This window comes from Pseudonaja textilis, chromosome 8 (assembly GCF_049901715.1).
Source record: "Pseudonaja textilis isolate UNSWEBS1 chromosome 8, rPseTex1.2, whole genome shotgun sequence".
Classification (NCBI taxonomy): Eukaryota; Metazoa; Chordata; class Lepidosauria; order Squamata; family Elapidae; genus Pseudonaja; species Pseudonaja textilis.
This window is the reverse complement of record NC_141997.1, coordinates 30,278,511-30,297,013: the sequence shown is the minus strand read 5'-3', so window position 1 is coordinate 30,297,013 and position 18,503 is coordinate 30,278,511. Positions and strand designations below refer to the sequence as shown.

The following is an 18,503-nucleotide window of genomic DNA, read 5'->3' as shown; positions in this document are numbered from 1 at the left end:
TCTCTTCCAGCCTCTAAAAATGATCATTGTGTATTAAATTCATCACATAAAACTGTTTTTGCACTATACAAGTGCATGATTGGTTAGCAATTTTCCTTAATTTTAATCCAAATTTAACAACAAAAATTGTAATAGTCACAAAACAATGTGAGAATATTTCAATCTCTCAAGATAGTTGGCTGAGTTTAAAGTGTCCATTCAAAGAAAGACTGCTTCTGAACTACCAATTATCAAAGATTTAACATTACTGTTTTGCATGTGGAGAAAATTGTGAATTTCTTTATAAAGAAATAATTTCAGTTTATATTTTTATTCCCTTTAACTCTCTGAAAATATCCCATCACTGTACGTGCCATAATTGCAACTCATTATAACATTCATGCTGGTCTACAACTATAAAAAAATTTCATTGATGTTCAACAACACATGTTTTTGATTCTAACTTTAGTTATTTTATTGCAAAAGTAATTCACAGTTATCACCCTAAATTTTATATTATTATTCCTTATGAATTAGTATGTTGTTAATCTACTAATTTTCCATTATCATAGTATATTAACATTGTATTTAAATAGAAGAAATTTGTCATTTCATATATGCATCGAAGTTATTTTATTACATGAGATGTACATACAGCACCTTTTTTTAGTGAACTATACCTCTGAATTAATAAATAAAACTAAAATTACTAATTATGTTTCTCATTGGATAGTATCATAAAAAGTAAATATCTACCTGTCAGGATTAATTTGTAATTACTAGTTCATTTGCCCATAATTTAAGAATGTTGCACTCCTCTTTCCAAATAGCCTCAACTTAATAATTTGTGGAAAGAAAGCTTGGTATTCTTAGTTCAATAGTGAGTTATGAAAAAAATGGAATGATATCATCTTCATCTGTAAATGTAGGAACAGGCACATTAAATCATTCTACCTGTAATCATTTGGTTGTAAATCAACCAAGTCCCATGATCCCTACGCTACATGACTATAGTGTCTACAGATGATGATGGCCGAGACAGGGAAAAAGTGACAATGTTATACTGGGCATAGCAATTAAAGGATCTAATTAGCATTCTCTTTAATGGTAAACAAAGGACTCCATTTATTCCAAGAGAAGGGTGCATTTCTTGATATGATAAGAATGGTAGTAACTGTGTTGGGGGACGAGCGGTCTGCCACCTCCAAGTGGTGTCCCCTGGATGCGCGAAGCCGTCAAACGCTGACCGTAACTGAGAGCAGACCCTCCGACGACAGGCCCACGCGACAGGCCGGCTGGAGTACTCAAATGCCGCATCAACATGATGGAAACGTCCACTACAAAACACACGTCCAATGCTACCGCGTCGGGGAACCGACGGGCGCAGGAGACCATTGGCCTGCGCCAAAAATCAACGAAATGGTCCACGCGGAAAGCACGGCCGTGTGAAAAACGCAAGCGGGAACAGAGGACTGCCAGACGCTCAAGGTGGCCACCTGGAACGTGGATTCGCTGACTGACGCTCGACCGAGATCGTCAGGGCCATGCGGGACAGGAAGCTGGACATCTGCTGCCTCCAGGAAACTCGCTGGAAGGGCAACAAGGCTACGACTATAGACGGCTACAAGATCATATACACCAGCTGTAAGGAAAACCGCCGGCGGTGTAGCTGTGGTTGTCAGTCCAAGCTGGCAAAGTTCCGTCGCAGAAGTTAAGCGCCTCACAGAACGACTGATGATAATCGTCGTAGCGACCGAGAGGCAGCGCCACACATCTTGTCCGCCACGCCCTCAGACCGGATGTCACGAGGAGGAGAAGGATACCTTCTGGGAACTGCTCGACATCCAACTCAGGCAGATCCCACACGAAGACGACATCATCATCTCGGGCGACCTGAATGGTCATGTAGGGCGGGACAAAAACGGACACCAGTGCCACGGTGGGCACGGCACAGGCGATACGAATAAGAATGGCCAGAGGATCCTGGACTTTGCCGACTCCCATGATATGACCATCACGAATACCTGCTTCATTAGGCGAGAATCTCAACTCCTCACCTACCATAGCAGAAACGGGAGCCACCACACACAGATCGACTACATCATCGCATTTGACGAAGAGCCGCTAAAAAACGTGCTCAACGCCAAGGCGCACCCGTGCATTTAATCGAAAGCAGTCAGCACAGGCCGCTGATGGCGAAGATCAGGATCAGCAAGCCCAAGACCAGGATTGACAAAAGAAATGCAGACCAGCCACGAATCAAGTGGTGGAACCAGAAGAAGATGGCGGGACCCCTCATCAAACCGGAGCAGTTCCCGCAGATGGTCGACGGGCCACAGGAAGCATGGTCCATGCTGAAGAGCACTGTTCACACTGCCGGCTGCCAACAGCTTGGTTGCACCAAGCCAGGACGGAGACGCATCGAACGAGATACATGGCTCTGGACACCGGAAGTACAAGATGCCGTACACCTGAAGAAACGGCTCTACAAGGCCTTTCTTCAGGACAAGACCAGCGAGAAGCTCTGCGAATACAAGGCGGCCAAAAAGGCAGCCAAGAAAGCAGTAGCGACAGCCAGAAGCTCCCACTACGATGACATCTACGAGAAGCTGAACACGCGAGAAGGCGAGAATGAGATCTACCGCCTAGCCAAAAGCAGACACAGGAAGACCCTGGACATTGACCAGTTTCATGGGATCAACGACGAAAGGGAAATTTGATCGTCAACCCCAGAGACGCTGCGGAGAGGTGGCGGCAATACTTCGAGAAGATCTCCACCGAGGAGTTCCCACACCCACGAACCCCGAGGTGACCCAGTTGAAGGCCCAGTCTCAGGCATTTATGCCAGTGAGGTCGCCGACGCCATCAAGGCCATGAAAAACGGTAAGGCAACAGGACCAGACGACATCCCTGCCGACTTCTGAAAAAGGCACTACCGGCTCGCATTGTGGCTGTGCGAGCTGTTCAACAACATCGTCTCCACGGAAAAGTGCCACACGACTGGTACCGCAGCACCACTGTTCCGATCTGGAAGGGAAAGGGCAGCCCAGCGGACTGCTCCAACTACAGACCGGTCAGGTTACTGTCACACACTATGAAGATCTTTGAACGCGTCCCTTGATAAGCGCATTCGGGACACCGCCGACATCAGCGCCAACCAGGCTGGATTCATCAAGAACTGCGGCACCACCGACGCCATCTTCGGTGTGCGGATGCTGATGGAGGCTCACAGAGAGAAGAAAATCCCGCTCCACACCGCCTTCCTAGACTTGGAAAAGGCCTTCGACCGAGTCCCGCACGATCTCATCTGGTACGCACTGCGAGACCACGGCGTGCCTGAGCTGCTCGTAGACAATGGGTCCAACTCCTATACAGATGTCACAAAAGCCGTGTAAAAGCGGCAGCTGGGATATCAGAGGAGTTTAATATTACCGTCCGGCGTACACCAGGGCTCTGCTCTCTCACCACTGCTGTTCATTCTGGTGATGGACACAATTACACACGACCTGTACACGCCCGCCCCATGGACGCTGCTCTACGCCGATGATGTGTTCCTGGCCAACCTGTGCAAGGCTGAACTAGAGCACCGAGTCCAACAGTGGCACGACCGCCTCGAGCAGTTCGGGCTCCGCTGAACCTAAAGAAGTCCGAATACCTGACCACTGACAATGAAATGACAGGCTCCATCCACGTGAACGGGCAGGAGCTACCGCGCGCTCCACCTTCAAGTACCTGGGAACTACTCTTGGGGAAGAAGGCCTACTACAAACTGAGGTGGCAGCCAGGATCAATGCAGCGTGGGGCAAATGGAAGTCCGTCACGGGCGTCCTCTGTGACAAGAAGATGCCGATGCGCCTGAAGGCGAAAATCTATAACTCTGTGGTGCGCCCGTGGCCATACATACGGCGCAGAGTGCTGGCCGACGACCAAAGAAGTCGAAAGCAGACTCCAGATAATGGAGATGCGAATGCTCCGATGGTCGGTAGGCCTCACCCTACTCGATCAAGCGCCAGGAACGAAGAAGTGCGTAGACGGTTCAACGTCGTGCCCATCCCCACGGTCATGAGGCAGTCCTGCTACGATGGTTCGGCCACATGAGCCGCGCCAAGGAAGAATCCATCATCAAATCTGTAATGAAGGTGACTGTCGGAGGAGCGAGACCGCGTGGTAGACCTAAACAACGCTGGATGGACACGATCAAGGCCGATCTAGAGATCGCGAAGGCAGACCCGACACACGTGGCAGACAGAGAGGTGTGGAAGCAGTACTCAAGGACATTAGCGGACCTCGCCCGAGCGCGAGACAAACGCTGAAGAAAAAGAAGAAGAAGAAGAAGGTAGTAACTGTGTGGATTTTAAAGGTAAAAGTGACCTTTTGTTATTAAAAAGTGAGTGAAACAAGGAAGCATATACATGCATCAGATGAGAATGCCTCAGTAAAAAAAAACTTCAAAAAAGGCAACTATGATCTTATAGAAAACGATCTCTCATCCCTTGATTGGCAATCTCTATTCACTGAATGTAGTACTGTTGAAGACCATTACAACATATTTTTACTTGAAGTCAAAAGAGTCATCAAACTATATGTACCAATAACAACTCCCAAAACAAAACAAAAAACAGATTACCCATAACAATAAGGAAACTTCAATCCAAAAAGAGATCATTCTGGCAGAAAAACAAATCTGGTCACGTTGCCAACTTCAAAAGCTGATACAAAAATTTATATCACCAGATAAAGACTGAATGCACCAATTATCACATTAAACAAGAGGAAAACCTTCTATGCACCAATTCCACCCGCGCTTTTTACAATTTTGTAAACAACAAACTAAAAGACTCAAGGTCCATCCCACCCCTGATAGGACCTAATGGTAAAGACTGCAACGATAACACCATAAAGCCAACATCTTAAACACATTCTTTGGCTCTGTATTTATAAACAGCAATGGATCATGCCCAGTATTTCCTAGCTGAACCACAGAAAACTACAATGATCTAATAGATATCAATTTTACAGAAGACAATGTTGAAAAAGCACTACACAATCTAAAACCATCTCTATCTATTGGACCGGATGGAATATGTGCCTACTTCTTTAAAAAGCTATCCACTGCCATAGCTGAACCTCAAAGCATAATCTTTGAAAAATCTTTCAGGACCAGCTCCTTGCCTAACCTATGGTCACAAAGCCATGGTCATCCCCATCTTCAAAAAGGGAGACCCCAGCCTAGTTGAAAATTACAGACCAATCTTCTTATGCTGCGTCACCTGTAAAGTAATGGAATCAATTATTAACCAATCCATTATCCTCCACTTAGAGACAAACAACCTACTCTCTAATAAACAATTTGGTTTCAGAAAAAAACTATCCTGTAATCTGCAACCCTTACACTGCAAAACTATATGGACTACACAACTCGATCAGGGCAAAACAATAGACATAATCTACATAGACTTCTGTAAAGCCTTTGATTCAGTGGTACACGACAAACTACTCCTAAAAACTAAAAATCTTACGGTATCTCTGGACACCTGCATAACTGGATAGAAGCATTCCTGTCAAACAGACAACAAATGGTCAAAATTGGGAGTGTCCTATCAAATTCTGTACCTGTCAATAGTGGTATCCCCCAAGACAGTGTTCTAGGACCAACTCTCTTCATACTCTACATAAAAGAGCTCTGTGATCATATTAAGAGCAACTGCATTCTCTTCGCTGATGATATAAAGCTATTCAACACCACAGACAATACTGCTACCCTTCAAAAAGATCTTGACTATGTATCAGAATGGTCAAACAAATGGCAACTTCAAATCGCAACAAATAAATGCTCTGTCTTACATATTGGCAAAAAAACTCAGAAAATAAAATACAAGCTGGATAGTCAAGACCTTGTTGATGATCCAAGCTCTGCAAAGGACCTTAAAAAATACTCATCTCTAATGATCTAAGTGCTAGAGCCCACTGTAACTACATAGCCAAAAAGGCATTAAGAGTTATTAACCTAATCCTACATAGCTTTTTCTCTGGTAATATCACACTATTAACTAGAGCATACAAAACATTTGCTAGACCAATACTCGAATACAGCTCATCAGTCTGGAACCCACATTACGTATCTGATATTAGCACAGTTGAGAAAGTCCAGAAATATTTCACAAGAAGAGTTCTCTACTCCTCTACTTGTTGTAGAATACCTTATGCCACCAGACTTGAAATTCTAGACCTAGAAAACCTTGAATTACGCCGTCTTCGGTCTGATCTAAGTATGGTATATAAAATCATACATTGCAATGACTTACCTGTCAATGAATACTTCAGCTTCAATCATAACAACACAAGAGCACACGCTAGATACAAACTCAAGGTTAACTACAGCAAACTTGATTGCAGGAAATACGACTTCAGCAACAGAGTGGTCAATGTCTGGAATACTCTACCTGACTCTGTGGTTTCTTCCCCGAACCCCAAAAACGTTAACCTTAGACTGTCTACTATTGACCTCACCCCTTTCCTAAGAGGTCTGTAGGGGGCATGCATAAGCACACCAACATGCCTACTTTCCCTGTCCTATTGTTTCTTTTATTTTTCTTATATGTACCCATTTCATGTATTCATAACTATGTATATACTTATACCTATTATCTTGTAAGTGATTGACAAATCAAAATAAATAAATTAAAAATTAAAAAAGTATCTGGAAACCAGCCAATCAGTGAAATATTCTGCTGGCATATTAAGGTAATTACTTACAATGGACTCAAAATTAAACTAACTTGCAAAGTCATCTATGTAAAACCCTTGGGCAATAAAGAAAGATATATGACAGCAGAACACAGATTTCAGTGTCAAAGAAATGAAATATCTCAATGATGTCAACAAGTGATGGAAAGAATAAGAAAAGAAAAATGAAAGATGTACTGAAGAAAGAGCTACAACAGAATGTGCAAATATTAAACCAGGGCATAAATTTCATGTGGGAGCCAAATGTAGAAACAGAAATACTAAAAGAACAGATAGGATTCAGAAATGTGAAAAGTATACTAGATCAAATAGTTAAGATGGATAATAGAGAATGCTTTCTCTACAATGTCTCAGAGAATTTACTTATTATCCCAGCACACTAGTTCACCTTAATATATTTTATATCCTACACACACACACACATACACACATACCACCAATAACAACAACCTAGATATCACCCCAGAATACAAAATATATTAAGGTGAATTAGTGTGCTGGGATAATAAGTAATTCTCCTGAAAGATGTTTCAGCTTCTGCAAAATTGAATTTGGAAAAACAGTAATTCAGAATTTGAAAGGAAGTGAGATAAGGAAGACCATTTCCCCCTATATGTTTAACCTGTATGATAGGAAAGGCAGGATTTTGAGAAAATCTGCTTGTGCTTTAATTGTTTAGTTAGGATCCAGCTGATACCAAATGTAAAGGATAACCCATCAAATTAGAATAGCCTAAACTCTGAAGTTGCTGCAATGGTTACTAATTCTGTCAGCTTCCAGTCCCAGCATAAAGAGCTGGGTTAGCTTTGGGGCCTTGCCTGGATATATCACAGAGGTCTCCAAACTTGGTAAGTTTAAGACTTGTGGACTTCAACTCCCAGAATCCTCCAGCCAGCATAGCATAGCTGGAGAATTCTGGGAGTTGAAGTCCACAAGTCTTAAACTTGCCAAGTTTGGGGACCCCCGTCTTACCAGAACTGAACTTTATGGTCTGGCCTGGCCAGCAGCAAAAGACCTGTTTATGGAAACAACCTCCATGAGAGGTATATGATGATAGGTCTTCTATTAGTAGTTTCCTTTCTCTTTCTGTAATTACAAAGAATTACACCCAATTGGCATTCTGTAACAAGCCAGAACTATATTGTTTCAATGGGCAATTGTTTGATTTAGTAATGGGGCATCTCTGAAGCTTTTCTTCAAATAGATATCCACATTGCTCACAGTCCTTATTGATCAGGACAGGCTATAGACATTATAAAATAAGTAAATAAAATATCCACATGTACTGTAATCATTGTTACTAAAACAATCATTGATGAAAGAATGGTAATAAGTAATATATTGTAAATGCTTCAGATTGTAAGATATTTCTCTTTAATCAGCACATGGAAAGACCAAAAAAACGCAATCCTTTTTAAATAGCGAATCAAGGTTCAATATTTGAAAACCAGTAGGTAAATACAGAAGACAAACTCATAATTTCTTATTTTTTTCAGAAGCTTCAAGAGGCATTCCAGAATTATCTTCAATTAGTCAGTAGAATTTACTTGCTTCCAATAAAGACCTTGCTTTTAAGGAAACCTAAAGACTTGATTGCAAATCTCAGTGTCACTTTTCTAAAAGTTTAATGTTGACATTATAATACTACAATTTCTGTAAGAAATGCCTGTACTGCTTTTCTCTATAAAATATGCAAATTTCCACATTTAACATTTTGTTCTAACCTGTAACACTGGAATGATCAAGTGAAACCATTTTTAAGCTAATTGCTTTATTTTATACAAATGTGGGACATAGTTCAGCTAACACTTTTTCCAATTACAAATAATCGGGTGAAGCTGCAACCTAGCTTTTCATGGCACAACTAATGTGAGTTCAATTCTAGCCCTGAAACAGTTGTTCAGTTCACCAGGAGTCTTTATAATGCCATATATAGTGAAGAGGGCAAAGTTACTCACTATCCAGTGTATGTTAATACATCACTTCCTCACACTTTGCTGTCAGCCTTTGGGACTGATGTTTCCTGAATAAGAATATTTATTACTTAAAATATTCTGCCACCCCTAAGTTGGCAAGACTGCACCACTAATTATCTGTTACCAAACCACGAACACAATAACAAGCAAAACATCAGGTCAGCACACCGTTGTTGCAGATATAACACATAGCACATTGTTCTTATAAAATATGAATAAGAAAAATGAATTCTTCATATCTTTCAAACTAAGCATATTTATTCCCTACTGAGCGCTAATGGGATATTACTTTCACAAGTTACATGATGCAGCAACATAAAGGATGACCTGAATCTATGAAACAATCATGAAGAACTTTTGAGATCCCAAGCCACCTGCTGATCCTTGCCATTTAATGTAGCAGGCCAGGGAGGAAATTGAGCAGGTGGCAAAGTCTACATGATGGATTGCTCATCAAGCAAATCTGTGCCTCATTGTTCCACTTCATTTGTTTTCCAGATAACATTAAGCAAGCAGCCAGCAGTGCTGGAGAACTGCTCTAATCTAAAACAAATATCTGACTGTAAACTAATGTACATGCTTGGTGAAGCTAAATTGCTTTCACAAAGGTTCGTTTGTGGAAGCAATTTAGTTTCACCAAGCATGTATATTATGATCATCCTGGAAAATCCAAGTAACCTACCTCTGCCAGAACATGGAAGATGTGCATCTCCTTGGCATTTCCTAAGGCTCTCTTCAGGGGAGATAGGACAAGAAATTGGATGTTCACATTTCTTCCCCGTCCATCCAGTCTTACAGTCACATCGTCCACAGTTACACTGGCCATGACCTTAACAGCAAAACAAACATACATATTTCACTTCCATCTCCAAACAGTAGTCAAGGAGTCTTCAAACTTGGCAACTTTAAGACTTTGGGACTTCAACTCCCAGAATTCTCCAGCCAGCATGGCTTGGGAATTCTGGGAGTTGAAGTCCATAAGTCTTAAAGTTGCCAAGTTTGAAGACCCCTGCAGTAGTCTAAAATCTCTGAGCTTCTGCTTGAATGTTTCTTGAGTCAGTGGAATTGACACTACCTACCTTCTTGCTATTGTTTGTGTGAATTGTATCATACTTATAACTTCCTTCAGTAGTTTTTTATATTTTTTTCTTCTGGACCAAGGAGACTTTGAGAGTACACATGCACACATATACATGCATATATATTTTCCCATATCTTCGCAAAGTAGCCTGACTTCTCAAACATCCTGTATCTAGCACTTATTTAACTTTTTAAAATATTTTTTCATCTTAGAGCAAATTGTGGTACAGCAGTAGGAGAGCAACCAGAAGTCCATCACAGTTCCAATATACCAAACCAAAGATCTGATATAACCTTTTAAGCAGGGATGGGATTCTACCAGTTTGCATCTATTCGCTGAAACCGGTTGTTTACATTCTAAGCAGTTCGGAGAACCGGTTGTTAGAAGAAATTACCAGTCTAATCCTGTAAGGAAGGCAGGAAGGAAACATTCTGGTGTTGCTTGCAGAAACTGCCTCTCTGTTAACCATTATTACATTCTTGGCAGGACTAGACATCTTAGGAACTTCTCTGGAGTTTTTTTTCCCCTCCTTTGCTGATACTTTGCTTGTGTGGAGTGACCATTCAAAGTTACAATGGCACTGAAAAAAATGACTTATGACCATTTTTCACACTTACGACTGTTGCAGCATCCCCACAGTCACGAGAGGCCAGATGTGTACCTCGATGTGAGTGATGTTGAGTTGGCCACGCCCAGCCAGTAACATGACCACATAGCCATGTCCACCCAGTCACATGACCACCAAGCCACTCCCACCAACTAAGCCATGCCTACAGAACTGGTTGTTAAAAAATTTGAATCCCACCCCTGCTTTTAAGTGTTTCATATGTAAATAACTCACTATCCAACAGAAGACAATATCTTTAGTCCAGGGTTGAACAGTGGAGTTCTTGAGTGTTTTCTGAGTTTGCTTGTAATTATCCAGGAATTTCACTGAGTAGTGAAAGACCTGCAAACAGTCAAGCCCAGAGAGCACCAGGAATAGCTTTGTATTAAAAGTCCAGCAATTCAACGAGAAAGGTTCTGTCTTCCTATTTAAGCTATGGTGATTTAAGACCCTTTTTAAAAAAAATATGGTGGTTATCAAAGTGTATGCTTCCCTAAAATTACAAAGACACAGTTTAGAGACCTAGCCAAGACTAAGATAGATAACAAGTAGGCCATTTAGTGTCCCCTAGATAAGGAGTTTTCAAACTTTTATAGGCCACAGTACATATTAATGTAAAAAAAAACCCCAAACCTTAACCTTCTGATAGAAAATATGACCTCTAGTACATAAAAAATCGCATTCATCTGCATTCAGATGAACTCCCCTCCCCCAGTTTTTTGTCCTTAATCTCTTATGAAAGAATTCTTTGAAGACCGTCTCCATCCTGCTAACTGCACTGGTGTGAGGCTGATATTCTGAAATAAATGGAGGGAAGTTTTGTATAATTCAAACTTAGAAATTTGCTTAAATCTCATTAGGAAATTTGTGTACTCTGCTTGAGCTTCCTGATGGGAAAAAAAGCATGATATATAAGTAGAAAATAATAAAATAAAATAAATGGATCACCTTCCATCACATTCCTAACATGTGTATAGAATGATAAAAAATTAGATAACTTTTTTTCATAGGAAATTGGGGTACAGGAAAGTGCATTATAGCCCTCATTTCTTTTCTTTTTTTCTAATGCTTAGAATCTATGAGAGAGAGAGGTTATTAGAAGGAGGTTTATTTCTTCCCAGTTGGAGATTTTGGTAGGATCTCTATAATAATATCTACTATTGAAATCAGGTCTGAAGAAGACAACGATCAGCTATTTGGAGTGAAATAAACTATTGAGAGTATAGGAATCTCCAATGGAAACTCCACCAGGTAAAATTGAATGATATGGTTTCCAGATTTTTGGTATAAAAATTTTAAATTAACCCCAAATGTTTCATTTAATTCTAGGCAGGCACCTAGATTTACAAGCTGGTTTGTTATAATTTCCAGATGGTTAAATTGAATACATTTTTGCAGACTTTATTTCCTCCTTATGTTTTCTTCTTCAGAATTGATGAAAAAAAAATTATCTGACAGGCACTGACTCAGTTTATTCTAAGCCAAAATAATTTCATTTACTTGCTTCCTTCTGATTCTTCAATTGCTCCATTGGTACTTGGCTGGCATGAATTCAATGAATATGGGTTGTTAAGGATGTTTAGAGAGCAATTATGGTATAGGTAGATGTGACTGACTAGAAACTGAGCACCTCTGAGTTTTAATTTTTTTCCCGGCTGAGTGACTTTGGACCAGTCGCTCTGTCCCAGCTCATCCCAACTAATTGGGCTCTTGTGGGGAAAATAGTAGGGAGCATTTTATCTGCCACCCAGAGTTATACAAAACAAAGGTGGATAAAAAGTTTGTTCAATATTTTGGACGCAAAGGAGGAAAAGTTGCAAGATACTAGACTCCATGCTTTGATATTTTATATTAAACATTTCAATGTACCTACATATTTTATTTAATTTTCAAAATAATATAGCTGTCCATCTCAAAAAAACAATGGATTCTGAGCAGCTGTTCAGCTTTGAAGCTGTAACTGCTAGATCAGTGATGGGATTCAAATTATTTTACTACCGGTTCTGTGGGCGTGATTTGGTGATTGGCAAGGGAAGGATACTGTAAAATCTACAGTCAGAGTGGTATTGGCCAGTTCTCTGAACGACTCAAAATTTCCACTACTGGTTCTCCAGAACTGGTCAGAACCTGATGAATACCACCTCTGTGCTAGATGGTATTAACTTTGGGTCCTTGGTACTCTTTGAGCTTGGTTGTTTTCTTACAGATGTTTCATTCATGACTAGGTAATGAACATAGACCTAGAACTGATGATGTTACTTATTTGAGTAGTGGCATGTCTGCAAGAAAACAAGCAAGTTCAGAGAGCATCAAGGACCCTACACATCAGTTCTGAGCTATTAATATTCTCTTTTATAGGTACTAGCCTGGCTACTCAGGAGGATATGAATTCATGTGGCAAAATACAGATCCAGCCACCAGATCACTTTCTGGAAATCTTGTGGAGTGAGGTCATTTTGTTCCTCCACACAAAAGGGACAAAGACAGGAAATGACAGAATGTGGGATCATGTCATCATGCAATCTTATGACTTACAATCTTATGAAGTCAGGACACAAGTTTGTAATTGTGGCATAAATAGGATTTTAACAATGTATGTTATTATTTGGGCTCTGTATTATTAGAGTTTCCACTGTAAAGCATATTAAATCTTCCATTGAGATCACATTAAGTCCTTGAATTATTTCCTTTACCTGAACAGAAATCATCTGAATATCGATCATAGGCTGCCTTGCAGTTGCGTTCATCACATTCACAAGTATCTCCATGAATATCTCCCCAATCTCCAGTTGGGTCAACATCATGACATATGCATTCTCCACATACACAGGTTCCTGCAATAGGAAAAGTTGATATATAACAGAATCAAAGAAAAACCAATGGTTTTATATTTAAATGAAATATGAAAAGGCTGGGCAATCTTTTCATAGCCAAATGCCATGAAAATAAGTCTTGCATTAGCCACAAGGGTATGTTAGTGATGCAGTACTCCAAGGAAGGGAGAGATGTATGTGTGTGTGTTAGATGTATGGTAGATAGATAGATAGATAGATAGATAGATAGATAGATAGATAGATAGATAGATAGATAGATAGATAGATAGATAGATAGATAGATAGATAGATAGATAGATAGATAGATAGATAGATAGATAGATAGATAGATAGATAGATAGATGATAGATAGGAAGAATTTAAACCAAATTATTTGGGTTTTAATTCCTTTTGTCCATACATTTGCTGAAGAATCAGAACTCAAGAAAAATCAGCAAGAGTCTACACAATGTTGAGAACTGTAATTGTGATTACCTATAACTATTGACTTAGCAGATGTGTTTGAAATGGCTATTTCAAGACCAAATTTATCATTCCTGAACATGTTAACTAGAGGAAATCAACATTTGCATCTGAAAAGGGTGGATGCGGGTGCATTCTAGATCACAATAATCCAGTCTTGATTATCTATTGGGTATAATATATGGGTGTGGCTAGGTTTGCTTTCCTGAGTTTATATTTATCCTAGGTACCATAAGTTCTTTGACTCCTTGTAAAGAGCACTACCTTCAGCTCTTTGGGATCTTTCTCCAAAGACCCCTAGCACTACCTGCATACCCAGAGGACATTAAATAGACACAACAGACAAGCTTGCTTGTTATTAAACACCCACACTCGGTCATTCCTCTCTGTGTGCTGTGGCTTGGTATCTGCTTGTTTATCATTTACCATGCTGAGCAAATGCAGGGTGCTGGGGTCTTCTGCTGTGATCTTCCCCATAAACAAACTTTAAGCAAATGATGGTGACCCTCCATGGTTTGTTCCTGCTGGAAATCCTGGGGACATTGTGTTCACACAGTGTGATAGGCCATTACACAAACCGGGGACTACTGTGTCCATGCTGTGCAGCTCAGAGAGAGGAGCAATAGGAGAAGTGTATTTCCTTATACCTAAGCCACATGGGTTGCTATGTTATGCAAACAGCCCTAAAGAGTTTTGGGTATGTATACTGAGTCAGAGCGACTAACACTCCTCCCATCTGGTCCTCAAACAGCATGTCTTTCTACTCCTGTCATTATCAAAGAAAAGCCTTTTACAGAAAATGTTATTAAATTAATAGAATAACAAAATAAAGAATTGGAGGGAACCCTGGAGATTTTCTTGTCCAGGCAGGACAACTCTATTCCATTCCAGATAAATCTCTGTTGTGCAATCTCTTCTTAACAACCCCCAATGTTGGAGCACCCACAACTTTTAGAGGTAAGTCATTCCACTGATTTATTGTTCACGCTGTCAGAAAAATTATCTTTAGTTCTAGGTTGATTCTCTCTTTATGTTCCATCCATTGCTTCTTGGTTTACTTTCTGGTGCTTTGAAGAATGGGCTGACCCCATCTTCTTTGTGGCAGCCCCTTAGATATTGGAACACTGCTATCATGTCACACACCCCCGGTCCTTTTTTCATTAAACTAAACATCCTAATTCCTGCAAACATTCTTCATATGTTTTAGCCTCCAATTCTCTAAGCTTCATTGTAGCTCTTCTCTGCCCACTTTCTAGAGTCTCAACATCTTTTTTATATTGTGATGACCAAAACTGGATATTCCAAGTGTAATCTTATCAAGGCATTATCAAGTGGTACTAAAACTTATTCTGATCTTGATTCTATCCTTCTGTTAATGCAGCCTAGGACTCTGTTGGCTTTTTTGCAGCTGCAGCACACTGCTGGCTCATAGTTAACTGATTGTCCACTAGGACTCCAAGATCTGCCTCACAAGTACTAATACTGAGCCAGGTGCCACCTATTCTATATTTGTGCATTTGGTTTTTCTTGCCTAAATGTAGCAGCTTACTTTTCTCACCAATGAATGAACCTATCTTCTGGAGTTTTGACTATTACTATCATCTTGGTGACGGCTGCAAATTTGATGATTCCCCTTCTATCCGTCTAAATCATTGATGGGTACTGGGTCTAAGACAGAGCCTTCAGGTACTCCACTGCATAGTTCCCTCCATGTAGAAGCAGTTCCATTAAGGATATGTTTTGAATGCTGTTGGTCAGCCAGTTAAAAATTCATCTGGTGATAATGCTGTTTAACCCACATTTTCTATTCTATTCAATTCTATCCTAAGTTGCAAGCTTCTGTTACAGTTTTCTGTAATACCCTAAACTTACAGTGAGTTTAACTTCTTGGATTAATAAAGGGGAATGGATGGAATGTAAATAGAGGCCCTATTCTATGCTTCCTCCCAGCCATAGGTAGTTCCCAATCACCGAGAAAGATTGGGACTTCAGAGGCATTTTATTTTCTGCACTGCTGTACTTTTTAGTCATCAAACATGCCAGTTAGAATATATTTGCTTTTTCTAACAAAAAGCAAATGGCTGGAATAGCCTTGTGCCACTCAACCATTTTAACGTATGAGCACAAAAACCCTATTTAAAAACCCAAGATCTGAGATGCATACTTAATATTAACTGCATGCAGGTTGCTTGAGCCAAGAGACAATAAATAGTTCAAAGTCTCACTGAGTTTCACCTAAACTAGGTAAGGTAAAGGTTCCCCTCGCACATACATGCTAGTTGTTTCTGGCTCTAGGGGGCGGTGCTCATCTCCATTACAGAGCCAAAGAGCCAGCGCTATTCGAAGACATCTCTGTGGTCATGTGGCTGGCATGGCTAAATGCCGAAGGCGCATGGAACTCTGTTACCTTCCCACCAAAGTGGTCCCTGTTTTACTACTTGCATTTTTACAAGCTTTTGAACTGCTAGGTTGGCAGGAGCTAGGACAAGTAATGGGAGCTCACTCCGTTACGCAGTGCTAGGGATTTGAACCGCTGAACTGCCAACCTTTCTGATTGACAATTAGCCACCTTAGCCACTGAGCCACCACATCCCTTTCACCCAACCTACCCTCATCAAAAAAATTTACCATCACCCATAGGGTAAAATGCAGGAATGTCATCATGTGAACAAAATACACACTAATGCCATTCAAAATAAAAACATGGGAACTGCCAGGATATATGCCAGATGATTAAGTATAGTACATACAGAAATAATTGCCTGCTGCCATAATTATCCTTGAATCAGCCAATACAGTATCCCTTAAACATTTAACTATTTGGATATTTCTTCCAATGATACCCCTTTCTTCTGCCACACTTTCTGATCTTATATGCTTATAAAGTTCCATGTCACCAAATAGACAAATAATTCATTTACAAAACTCATGCTACAATCTAAGGCATAGTTTCTAGAAATATGAGTGTGTGGGGGTGTTTTCAATATTTTAGCCAGGGCTTTTAAATTGCCATAAAATTAAAATGAGAAGGTTTTATAAATGCTCTCAAGATAATTAGATGCTCCTCTTTTGGCAAGGCTTTGTCAATACAGAGGTAGCAAAGAGATAAATTTTGAGATTTGCACTTTTGTTTTAATCTAATAGATCTGGACTGTAGTCAGAGAGACAACGGCTGATATTTTAATTTTTTTCTTAGTGAAAACAAACATATTTTCACATTTTAGAAACATACAGTAGATCTATTTATGAATATTTTTCCTCCAATCAAACTAAAATTGCTTGAATGAAAATAAAATGATAAATTAGTGGTAGAAATTAACATGTACATACAAAAGATTTGGACACAATTTTTATTCTGAGCAAAAGTTGTTGAGGCATGGAAGGTCTTCTGAGTTGGTTCTGTTAGGAAATCAACAATCCTGGGAACTGTTTCTCAGGATGACAGCAACACTTATCTACACATTCATAGTATTTACATCCTCTCCATTGTTGAAATATCAAAAATTAAATGCAATGTCTCTGTTGAGTCAACCATTATATTAAAATCCCCTATTGGCCTTCAGTTCTCTTGAATAAAACTTTAAAAAGTAAGTTTTTAAAAAGTGGGTTGGATCTAGAGCAGACTTACCTAAATTCTTATGCTGTAAACTGTCCAGAATCAGTTTAAATTTCCAGCAAATATATTTCATAGAAGATAGATAGATAGATAGATAGATAGATAGATAGATAGATAGATAGTTTAAACAGCAGCATCAGATTACCAACTTAACAGCAAGAATTCATATGTCTGCACATGTACACATGCATTACACCACACTCACAGCAAGCAATTAATGCTTTCCTAAGAAGAAAGAATATTATTTGATACTGTACTCAGCAAAGAATGGCACTTATAGGAACATTGTACAGATCTAATTTTATGTAAACATAAAAATCATGTTTCATGTAATATGGAGGGTAGAGGTAGGAGAAAGCCTGATCATAATACCATGTCACAATCTAGAAGCAATGCTGCGCCCAGGACAATTGATCTTCAATTAAAATACAGTACCACCTAGGAAAAGTGAAGCCTCTTATATTCTCCTTTCTTTGCTTAGCGCCTTGCTTAAGCTCTCTTTGTTGTTGGGCAATCTTCGACTCCATGAATCATGATTGGCAAAAGGACCTGTCAGTGTGTATATCATATCTACACTAACATCTCTTTTGTGAAAACATTTAAAAAGAGCATGGAAACAAAAGAGGCCAAGGTCTGAAATAGCATCACCCAGTGCTATTCCATATGCACCGATTTCATCATATCTGACTAACTTTCCTCAGAATAACAGAGGTGGAATGGAACTTGGGCTCTTGTAGTCCAACCCCTTGCTTAGGCAGGAAACTGTATACTATTTCAGACAAATGTTTGCCCAATTTCTTCTTAAAAACATCTAGTGTTGGAGCATTCACAACTTCTGGAGGCAAATTATTCCACTGATTAATTGTTCTAACTGTGAGGTAATTTCTCCTTAGCTCTAGATTGCTTCTCTCCTTGATTAGTTTCCACCCATTGCTTCTTGTCCTGCCTTCAGGTGCTTTGGAGAATAGTTTTGACTGACTCCTACTTTGTAATTTTTCAGCAGCTTTCCTTCCTGAACCTGGTACCCTTGCCAAAGTATTGAGCTCTTATAATGGAAAGTATGTATGTGTATGGGTCTCTGTACATACCCATCATAAATTACAGGTGATTGTTTTATGAGGAACTTAGGGTGTTTTAGATATTGTTCAGCTATGTTGACCAGCATGTCTCCATGATGGCTCTCTTCCTGACATATTTCACT

The 18,503-nt window shown here is 39.9% G+C and overlaps 1 protein-coding gene across 1 annotated transcript in view; it reads right to left on the bottom strand.

The window, feature by feature from the left end:
- Positions 1-18,503, bottom strand: part of ITGBL1 (integrin subunit beta like 1) — a 167,073-nt gene that overhangs the window by 84,745 nt on the left and 63,825 nt on the right. Inside the window, exons 6-7 of the mRNA XM_087937935.1 lie at positions 13,084-13,224; positions 9,385-9,531 (exon numbers count right to left, since the gene is read on the bottom strand). Coding sequence (XP_087794061.1) covers positions 9,385-9,531; positions 13,084-13,224 — 288 coding nt within the window. The remainder of the gene's footprint in view (positions 1-9,384; positions 9,532-13,083; positions 13,225-18,503) is intronic.